Below are 11,644 nucleotides of genomic sequence, written 5' to 3'. Positions count from 1 at the left end.
TTAAACAAAATATTCATTAGGTTAAATTTCTTATGTAAAAAATAGCCCACTTAAAAAAAAAAACAAGCCCTTTATTACCAAAATGGCCATTCAATCTTTTTTTGCCCCCCCCCCCCCCAAAGAAAAAAAAAAAACTAACGTAGCCATGACCAACGCCTACTTCTTCGTCCTCCCTTTTGCTTCTTCTTCGTTCTTCCTCCTTTTCATCTTCTTCATCCTCCCTTCTTCTTCTTCGTTCTTTTTTTTAAAAAAAAATAAAAATTCAACGTACTGCAAAGGTGAATCATTTCGAGCGAATTATATATTAAAAGACTCAAAACATCTAGAGGATTTCATATCTAAATTTTGAGACTATTTAAAGGTGATTTTGAGTTGATCGAGATTGAATAGTCATTGTATACTTCATTTATAGCCAGTGTATACTTTCTATATAGTTAAGCTATATTCAGTTTTTTTAGTGTATCGAGAGAATTTCATATCTAAAATTTGAGACTATTTAAAGGTGATTTTGAGTTGATCGAGATTGAATAGTCAGTATACTTCATTTATAGCCAGTGTATACTTCCTATATAGTTAAGCTATATTCAATTTTTTTAGTTTATCATATTGTATAATCAATTTATATATAAGTTATATTGTATAGTCAATGTATACTTTTTTCTGCAAGCTATATTATATAGTTAATATATACTCGTTATGATTTTTGATTATTTTTTATATAAGCAAAATATGATTATATTTATTATAAACTAATTACTTTATTACATATATTTGAAATTGGTGATTTTATAAAATTCAAATTCAAAATTTGTTATAATTGTTGCTCTTCTACTCGGGCGCACCAAAATTAGAGGGAGAAGGTCCAAACGGTAAATTCCAAGAAATTTGTCACAGAAAATTAGAATTTGATTACATGCATCTTTGGGACAGATAAGCGAGGATGAGGCGTTACACACTGGGACAAATCAGCATGAGTTATTGCTCAACGAAATTGAAGGTGCAAAATGACGAAAATAGACAAATGACACGTTTATTGCCCCTTTCAAGTATCGAATCAATCAAACCGGACGATCCCGTCACTTCCCCCATTTCCCCCCGCGGCGTTCCCTCCTCTTCTTCAAGCCGTCAACCAAAAACTTTGCAGCACTAGTTAAACTCGTACACCAGTTCTATTCAGTTGAACATTTCGCTTACACAGAAGTTAGAGCGATAAAGTTCTTTCTAGAGAGAGAAAACAGCACCGGTTACATTGGGGATTGTGTTCTGTTGATTCTACAGCATGATCTTATGCGGATGAGGATGTCCGCCGATTTGTTGCTGTTTCAATTGATGAGAATTGGGAAATTCAGAAGTTGAATTTGTCGAGTTCTGTTTCTGTTTATCGTGAATTGGATTGAAGTTTGTTGTGGTGTGGCGTGAAGGATTTGATCGGGGGAGGTCCGACATGAGCACCACCCAAGGGCAGGCTGTGACGGTTCGGGACCTCATTGAAGAAGCTAAAAAGCGGATTGTTATCTTGCTCCTATGTGTCATTGGACTTTCGTATATCATGTCTCGTGAGTGTCTACTTTAATTTTTTTTCCAGTTTTTGCTGATGATGATTGAATTTAATTTTCCTCCTACTTGTTTGGATGAACTATCAATTAAAGTTATCCATTGCCTTGTGAACGGTGTTTTTTTGCTGCGTGTAGTGTATTTTTATTGCAGCTTTGAAAGAAATTAATAGCTAACAACCATTCCTAGTTCAGAAATTTAGGATTTTAAATAGATATGGTTCAGGAATAAATCCACGAGGGCCACAGGTTCGTTGATCGAAATGGTAATAGATGAGAAGTATGTTACTACTTACTAGAGGTATGTTGAACCATGCCTCAGGTATTGCTCCAAGTTCTTTCCTTTGTAGGTAACTATTTACATGTTGAATGTGAGTGGTTTGATTTGATGCCTGCATATCACACATATTTATTCATCCAAATATCATTCATTATTCTATATCTGTAATTAACGTGCATTATTGACACACCCAACAAATGTAGTATTTACATGAATGCAGCAAGTTTTAAGCTCATTTCTCTGTTTCTCTCTTCCTTTTGTGCTGGGTATCTCTATTGATTTTTAGGTCATTTGGAGAATACATGGATTCGTTGAACAAAAATATTTATTCGCAATATAGGTTGTTCGTTGAGAGGAAATTTTCTCCCTGTCTCTCATACATTTTTCTTTCTTGTCTTCTGCTAGAATCAAGTGTTTTGGTCTCATGAACATATGTTCTTTGTCCAGCATACACATGCCATAATGTTTATTGCTGCTTTGGTGAGATGAGAAAGCAGAGTTTGAGGGAGAAGAGGATTCAGTAGGGTTAGTAATTTGTCGAGGCCATGTCAAATAACTATGATATTTCCTTTTAAATCGTGGAGATGCTAGATATTGACTTATCACTTTATGAAGTAGTGAAATAATTATACCTTCTTGATACCTTTATTAATAAAATGTTACCTTATAAAAAAAAGTAGTGATATAATTGAAAACAAGGGTCGGTTTGATTATGTCAGTATTTTCTACTTGCATGGCTAGTAACTGTGATGGGTCATTTGGTTCGTGGGATTAGGGATTATATTACCCCATATATAAGGTGAGATGGCTAATCCCATGGGATATTCTCTTCTATTCCATCCCACCAACTAAACGACCCTTGAGTTCTTAAGTCCATGTAGAAGATTTGGACAGAACACAATTAGATTACCAAATGTTAGTTGGCGAACCCTTGGAACAACTTTAAAGGAAACTTGTCCCATCATTACTTATCTAAAAATAGAAAAAAGGGAAAAAAAGAAGCAAAGATGTCTGGTTAGGATGTGACTTGAGAATTTAGAATCTCGGTCTCATAAATGAAATAAATAATTGTTTTTAAAAACCTTGCAAACAAGACTTAACAAGGAAGACTAGCTAATTAAGTTCTCAACAAATTTGAAAAATGTTGTAAGCTTGTTTTTCAAACTTTATGTGACGCCCATGATGGAGGGTGGACCTACAAGAGGGAGGGTCAAGAAAAGGACTGACATGCTTCAAGGGTGGCAAGCTTCTGAAGAAGGATTTGCACATGACACCTTGGGAAAATATCAGATCGGAATGGGAGAGGAAACTGAAGAGTTACCATACCTATATTGGTGAGAAAATGCAAATACCCGGTGGAACAATCGAAATGCATGCAAGTTGTCCAAAGACCCCTATTATAAAAACAACACAATCTTGTAATATTGTTACATCTAATTCAAGTCGAGCTAATGCAAGAATAATATATAAAAGACTTAAGATTCCCTACAGAATATAATAGAGGTTAGGGTGTTAGGAAGGTAGGATGTACGTAGACCTGTGTAAATATGTCAACAACAACATATTCTATGTAATCCCACTAGGTAGGGTGTTAGGAGGGTAGGGTGTATGTAGACCTTACACCTACCTCGTGAAGGTAGAGAGGTTGTTTCCGAATGACCCTTGGCTCAAGTAACTCAAAACAAAACAATGTTAAAAATAACATAGAGTCACAAAGCAGACATAACAAATAATGACAATTATTACATGGCATTCAGGAAAAAAGGACAATAACAACATCAAAATAATGTGATAACCGAAATAGAGAACAAGTATTAAACAAAAATTGAAGGGCAAAAACTTCGAGATTAGTACGAATGCTTCTGAAATGCACGGAGACAACACTCAACTACCTACTAACTTTCTACCCTAATCCTCGACCTCCAAAACACCCTATCAAAGGACATGTCCTCGGTAAGATGAAGGTGCGCCTTGTAACATAGCAAAGTCCCATTATTAAATTTCTTGATTCTTAGTTATGGCAATATTTGCTTCCATAGAAGCTTTCAGCTCTATGTAGCAGTTAAGTCTTACAGCCTGCCCTTTGCATGCCTATCATAACAAAGCCTTTTGGTTTGCACAAATCTATTGCAATGAGTCCCTGATAAAAAATGAATCTTTTTGTCCTTCTTCTACTATATGTGGATTAGTAATAATGTAGGTTCAATAAATGAGCTTAAGAGAAGATGAATAACCCAGTTTTATATTAAAGATTTGGGAGACCTCACATGAATGAGAGGCCACACAGTACACACGAAGTGATTCTCCCCCGAAAAGACTCTACATGTGATGTTCCGAAAACATAATCAGGTGGTTTAGTAAATTAGAATTAATTAATTAGTCTTTCCCAGACCTCACTTGTGGGATCACACTGAGTATGTTGTTATTGTTTTTATTAAACTTGCATGTACCTCGACAGAGATTCTCTGTTCAGAATTTATTGTTATAAGAGTATTCAGCTTGACTGGGAGCCTGGGTTTTTGCAGTATCTGTTGATTGTCAATTTCTCATCAATTACACACTTCAACTTAATTGTTTTTGACATTCCTTTTGGATCTTACTGTATATCTTGGGTGAATGTCTATATGCCTTATCTGTTTCGTTCTCACCTTTGACATTTTTGCTGTGCTTTCCACTTGCAGTAACGAGCTCTTCAGTATTTGTCAACTTGCCTGCTGCTGCTCTCCTAATTGTTATGCTTCGCTATCTATCTCTGGACGTTGATGCACGAATAAAAGCTGCTACATATAAAAGCAAGTCGTCCTCATTAAATAGTACTATTCAGAAGAAACAGTTAGATGGTCCAAGAAGAGTTAATGAGAAGTCTGATTGGAGGAAGAAAGTAGATTCACCTGTTGTGGAAGATGCAATAGACCACTTCGCTAGACACATGGTCTCTGAGTGGGTGACAGATCTCTGGTACTGCCGTATAACTTCTGATAGACAGGGTCCAGAGGAACTTGTGCAGATCATGAATGGCGTACTAGGGGAAATTTCATGTCGGATGAGATCCATCAATCTCATAGATCTTTTAACAAGGTTTCAGAATTGTAGTTACAGGATGCTACTGACATATTTCCTCTTTAGCTTATGTTATATTATATCCTCTGGGAAGTCATTCATTGGGATCATGCAGGGATATTGTCAGTCTAATATGCACTCATTTGGAACTATTCCGTACATGCAAATTGAGGATTGAGAAAAAAAATTCAAGATCCTTGACTATAGAAGAGCGAGATCGGGAACTTAAACTGACGCTGGCTGCAGATGACAAGTTACATCCGGCTTTGTTTTCTCCAGAAGCTGAACACAAGGTAATCTCATTCTTTTATCTTAACAGATTCAATAATCAATTGTTCTATAGTAGTTTTTAATTTGGGATTGTCTCATCTCATTCACACCATTTTCTTCTCTATCTTCAGGTTCTCCAGCATCTTATGGATGGTCTCATTTCATTCACGTTCAGACCAGAGGACTTGCAATGCTCTTTATTTCGCTGCATTGTGAGGGAGCTTCTTGCTTGCGTTGTGATACGACCAATACTGAATTTAGTTAACCCTAGGTAACTATACCTTTGGCTCTTGCTTCCTGTAGCCATATAACCTTGTTTCTGTTCTTTATTTTATCACCAAAATTTTGTCAGGTTCATAAACGAGAGGATTGAATCTCTAGCCGTTTCCTTGAAGAAGGCTGATAAAGGTCCTACTACAGCTCAAACAGAACAGCAATCAAGTCCAAGTGTATCTGAAGAGGTATCAGCAGCAGATCATTTTTCTGGGGTGTTGGATCCTTCTGCGAAGGGTGTTGAACTTGTTCAGTTTAAAAGGGACCAAACTAACAATGCTATGGAGAATAATACGATAGACAATGAGAATGTAACAGATTTTTCAAAGGATCCTTTGCTTTCGATTGATACACGGTCTACTCGTTCTTGGAGTTCTTTGCCATCACAAACCAACACAGATGATGGGAGAAGTCTCCAGAAACAACGCTCTGGAGGAGAGTGGGGTGAAATGCTAGATTTGGTGTCACGTCGAAAGACTGAAACCCTGGCTCCGGAAAACTTAGACAACATGTGGACAAAAGGAAGAAACTATAAAAGGAAAGAAGAGGGCAATCTAGCATCAGATTCACTCCAACAGAATTCTTTGCAAGGGGCACCTAAATCACAGGAGCACTTGAAGGGAATGTTTAGACAGAAAGAGAGTGAGAGGGATAATAAGGTTGACGTGAACCATTATTTGAAAGCTAATACTCAACCTTTTCAATATCAAGAGGAAGATGAGCAAAACTTGGATGAGGTCGAATCAGAGAGCACTAGTTCTTACACTACTGATGACGAGGAACCTGTTAGTGTGACAGGTCTTGATTCTCCTGGTAATAAAGTGTGGGATGCAAAAAATAGAAGGAATATCAATCCCATTCATCATCCACTTGAAAGTAATGCTGGTCATAAGACAAGAAAGGGAAAAGCTAGCAAAGGTCATATTCGCTCTAAGCACTTAAATAAAGTACCATCTACGAGGAAAAAATCCAGAGCGAGTAGCCAAACACAGCATGTATGGCAAGAGATTCAAAGATCGAGCTTCTTAGTAGGGGATGGACATGATATATTAAGCTCTAAAGATAATGAGAAACCAGAAGTTCCGAGCGATCACTCTGATACAGAAATGCCTGGTAGAATTTCAAGTGGCATCAATGCATCATCATCTTCTTTTTCAAGCAGCATTCTCGAAAATCAGAAAATGGATGCTAATTCTGTTAAAAGCTCTATAATTGCTGATTCCTTTTTGAAGTTAACATGTGAGGTACAGAAATGATTGCCATCCTTTCTTACATAAACTTCAATTTGTGTGTGTTTGGTAGGGAGGAAAACATTTTTCAGAATTTCTTTTTCCAATTTTTCTATGTTTGGTTGGTAAATGCTTCAGAAATATATTTCCCAGGATCACATTTTCCTTAAAAAAAAACTAAAAATTACTTCCCTGGCATACCTAGAGAATTCATTTTCATGTTTAAACAACTGGCATCACACAACCGGATTTTCTGGTGGTACACTCCCGAATTCTTTCCCCTCCTCCACCCCAATTTCTCTGATGGAAAAAATCCAAATTAGGTTACAAAGTCGATGGTAACATGTCTTGTTTCCATTTTATCGTATAGCTTATTTTGATGCTTTTGATTATGTTGTCTTGGTACACTTAACCAGTAACTCATCTTCCTTATTGTTCTCCAGTTTTATTTTATTTTATTTTATTTTTTGGATTTTAGCCTTTTGAATTCAAGTCCATATTTGAAAATAAAATTCCATAGTTTCTTATAAAACGAAATTGAGGTTTCTAATTATTAGTGCTCCTCCGTTTTAATTTTATTAATTTACTTTATATAGTTATTTTTAATAGATATCTAATTAATTGCTCAATTTTTATATAGACATTTTAAAATAAAAACTAAATAGGAACTATTTTACTCCTTACAGCCAAAGGAGTGGAAAGTATTTTCCTCTTCAACGGTCAACCAAACATTTGAAAATATTTTCTGGAAAATGATTTCCATTTACCAACCGAAAAAATAAGTTAGAGAACCACTTTTGTTCCTGAAAAACATTTTTTGTGGTAAATATTTTCTTTGGTACCAAACATACCCTTTATGAATTACTTTGGCAGCTTTGGACATCCACAGATGTTTCCCTTCCTGTGTTGCAGGTCTTGAGTGCAAATATTGTAAAGAGTGGCTCAAAAACTTTTGCCGTTTATTCCTTATCTGTTACAGACGTGAACAATCATAGTTGGTCCATCAAAAGAAGGTCTCATTATGTAACCTTTTGTTTTTATCATTATTGTGAATGTCAAACACCTCCTTATCCCGAATATTATCTCAATATATCCTACTATCCTTTGTGTGATTTACTTCTACTGCTGTTTGTGACAGGTTTCGTCATTTTGAGGAGCTACACAGACGTCTTAAGGAGTATCATGAGTACAATCTTCATTTGCCACCCAAACATTTTCTCTCTACAGGTCTGGATGTTCAAGTCATTCGAGAACGGTGCAAATTTCTTAACGAATATATGAAGGTGGTGCTCTAAAAGATGGCATCTAGAAGTGCTTTTGACTATTACTTTCTGATCTATAACAGAGTCCCGTTATTTATAAGAGTTCTCTTTGATATCACAATATTGTACTTAAGTTCTTACTTCAAACTGTTTCCCTTCTCATTGTTGTATATTTATTTTGGTCTTAATTCTTTAATTGTATTTGACCTCCATGTTTCCTGAGAAATGTGGTAAGGTCCGCGTACACTCTACCCTCCCCAGACCCCACTTGGTGGGATTTCAGTGGTTATGTTGTTGTTGTTTCCTGAAAAAATGTTTCTCTTCTCTTCCTGAAGTTGATGAAATATGACTAGTTACGGTGATATATGATGTCATGGGAAGCTTGAAAAAGCAAGAATATTGTGAAATTGGAACTTTATTATTCCTCTAAACTATTGTGTTCACTTTTTCTCTAAACTATTTCCTTTTTTCCCCTAGGTATTATCTTGAATTTTTCATTTGATTCGTTTTTTCTGGTTTTGTCACAGAAACTGCTGCAGCTCTCAACTGTTTCCAACTCCATTGAGGTTTGGGACTTCCTCAGTGTTGATTCACAGGTTGAAAGATTATTGATTTTCTATTCTTTTAGCTTTGGATACATTCTTTTAACACAGAGGATTGATCTTGTAAATTGTTGTGCAGACATATAGCTTTTCAAATTCCCTTTCCATAATCGATACACTACCAGGTGAGTAACTTAGTTGGCATGGTTAGGGGCCAGAAGGTTGCATTTCAATTTTTATGTTAATCTTAAATAGTTCTTGTTATTGGCTTTCAGTTAACCTGGATGATATAGTACGCAAAGTAAGTAAAGAACCTCTGCCCAAGATTTGCCCAAGAACTGATATCATATCCTCCACGGGAGAGCATTATGCTGAAAGAAAGGAGCGAGTCTTGATGCATCATCCTGTGGCGGATGAATCAAGATATGGCAAAAAATATGTCACACTGTCCCCATCTAAAAGACCCGGCAAAGGAACTTTTGAGGATTCAAGTAGTGACTCCGACAATGTACAAACAAATAAAGTTTCAATTCCAGCCACAGAAACGACGCTAAAATCAGTTGAAACTAATTCACGTGCCTCGCATGCATCATCCGATTCCTTTGTTGATGCTCCTGTTGAATCCTCCCTTCCCGTAGAGGTAGCTGCTACTGACTTGAGTTAGTGAGATTGAAAGATATGCAAGTTACCTTTTTTTAATGATGCCTTTTCCTTTGGTTTCTCTAGTAAGAATTACATTTAGTCTACCAAATTTGTTTTAAAAAAGAATCACATGTAGTTTTTGCCTTTTGAGATGGTTTTGAACCTCTTTTTTTGTTTCACTGTAGTGGGTGCCTCCAAAGGTAAGTGCACCCGTTCTAGACCTGGTTGACGTCATTTTTCAGCTCCAAGATGGTGGTTGGATCAGGTAATATACTTGTCAAACTATTATGCACTTGGACCACATTGATTATGCATTTCTGTTATAAGTTTCTTGGGGTGTCTTCCAGGAGAAAGGCATTCTGGGTGGCGAAACAGGTTTTACAATTGGGAATGGGTGATGCATTTGATGACTGGCTGATTGAGAAAATCCAGCGTCTGCGCAGGGGTTCAGTAGTTGCTGCAGGCATCAGACGTGTTGAGCAGGCAAGTGCCACAATTTTGTTTCTTTTCCTTCTCACGCTGATAACAACAAATCAACTTGAATTCCCAGTTGTTGTGATTTAATCTTTTAATACATCCCAAATAATAGTACTACCTCATTTCCTATTTACTTGTCAAATATTTCCTAATTTAATTTCCCTTTTTACTTTTCAATTTTGACAAATCAAGAAAGAACAATTTTTTTCTTTCCTATTATACCCTCAATTTATTAACATTGAGTTAATGTCTTTGAAAAATATAGTGAGTAAATATGTTTAAAACTCTATCAATTAATAGGGGTAAAATGGTAAACTCACTATACCAATTATTGTTTTCTTAATAGGTGTGTCAAGAAAAAATAAAAAAAATAGGTGTGTCAAGTCAAAATTTGACGAGTAAATAGGAACGGAGGGAGTATTTAATTTTCCAGGATTTGCTAATTTAAACAATTTGCTGTCCTTTTGATATCTTTTGGTTCTTAAGTATGTTTCCCATTTTTTTGTGGGTGGTGGTGGTTTATTTTGTAAGCTTGCTTTAAGAGAAAAAGCTATAGTATTGTATTGCTGTGTTAATAAAATATGTGCATTTTAGATGACAAAGGTGGTGGTATGCTATTTCTTAGAAGCCTGAAATAGTAGTTTCAGATAACTCATGATAACCAAGATTCTGTGACTAACATTTTGTTGATACTGTATTGGGTGTTCTCATTCTTTCTGCTCCATGTAGATTCTATGGCCTGATGGAATATTCATAACAAAGCATCCAAGGCGACACCGTCCTACACCATCTGCCAGTCCATCCGTTGGTTCTCCACAAAACCAACCTCCTACTCCATCATCATCACCAACGGTTGAGGATATCCAGAAACTGGATGAGATACAACAGAAGGAAGCCGAACAGCGTGCAAACCTTGTATATGAGCTGATGATTGGTAGGTCGCCAAAAAAACATGTGCCATTGGCTATTGACCATTTCAACATTCATGAAAATCCATAATAGTTTGCCATTATTTACTCTGATAACCCTTTACAGAAAAAGCACCTGCTGCTGTTGTCGGACTCGTTGGTCACAAGGAATATGAACAATGTGCAAAGGATCTTTATTACTTCATCCAGGTACTATAGTCAGTGCCTTTAGATTCTGCTTTTAATATGACAACCTTTCAAATCTCCATCTTGTATTGGTTTGTGTTCTAGACACCTTTCCTGAAGTACTAATTGACGCACCGTTTCCTTGACAGTCATCTGTGTGTCTAAAGCTGTTAGTCCTTGATCTTGTTGAGCTGATACTGTTGTCCGCTTTCCCGGAGCTGGATGGCGTGTTCAGCACATTGCATCAGGAGAAGAACAAGTTTGGAGAGTTCAAAATAGATTAGTATGTGTGAATTTCAAGACAGTTAGTCCATCTTTTAGATTAAATTATATAAAAAAGTTTTCGCTTTAGTATTTTCTTTCCCCTTGCCCCTCCCGGGAACCGATTTCTGCATGCATTTTTCCTTCCCTTTGGCACTCCCGCTAATTGATTTTCGCTTACATGTCTTGTAGCTAGTTGTTAACAGCCTGGAAATTTTTGTTTTGTGGAAAATTTTTCTTTAGAAACACAAAACTGTTAAAGTTGAGTTAAGGAGTCATTTCCTTGAGAACATGTAAATTCGATTTTTTTGGGGGAAGACTGTAAACCATATTTTGATTAATACCCTTGTAAATATCATTAAAGTGACATACATTCTTCAGTAACATTGTATTTTTCTGATTATATGTTCTGCCATACAATCAGAGTGTCACAGTTCATTGCGAATTTCCCTTGATAGAAGATCAATGGTTTGCACAGCTTCAGCTTACCAATGATATGAGCTTTAGATATGAGGGTCTAGAGGTCGTAAATCAAGTAGAAAAAAAGTAATTGAATGTTGTCTTGCTTTTCAACAGAATTAAGCTTTGGGGGCAGTCTAGGACACCGTGTCTGTTGTAGTAATAGCCTTAGCCTTATTCATGTAATTTCTTGCTTTTGTTGCCTTGTTACCATATTGTTATTACTCTGTTTTGCTTCACTT

At 36.3% G+C, this 11,644-nt stretch overlaps 1 protein-coding gene across 1 annotated transcript; it reads left to right on the top strand.

Annotated features, from left to right (window-relative positions):
• Positions 1-967: 967 nt before the first annotated feature.
• Positions 968-11,354, top strand: LOC129894372 (uncharacterized). The gene is made up of 15 exons (XM_055970037.1): positions 968-1,556; positions 4,515-4,911; positions 5,009-5,186; positions 5,295-5,434; positions 5,516-6,680; positions 7,578-7,678; positions 7,804-7,948; positions 8,455-8,523; positions 8,609-8,654; positions 8,745-9,109; positions 9,297-9,376; positions 9,459-9,594; positions 10,318-10,522; positions 10,624-10,706; positions 10,832-11,354. Exons 1-15 carry the CDS (start codon positions 1,445-1,447, stop codon positions 10,964-10,966), a joined length of 3,357 nt encoding a protein of 1,118 aa, XP_055826012.1. The 5' UTR covers positions 968-1,444; the 3' UTR covers positions 10,967-11,354.
• The last annotated feature ends 290 nt before the right edge of the window (positions 11,355-11,644 follow it).

This window comes from Solanum dulcamara, chromosome 7, assembly GCF_947179165.1.
Source record: "Solanum dulcamara chromosome 7, daSolDulc1.2, whole genome shotgun sequence".
Classification (NCBI taxonomy): Eukaryota; Viridiplantae; Streptophyta; class Magnoliopsida; order Solanales; family Solanaceae; genus Solanum; species Solanum dulcamara.
Note: the sequence above shows the minus strand (reverse complement) of the source record. Positions and strands in the feature narration are given on the sequence as shown.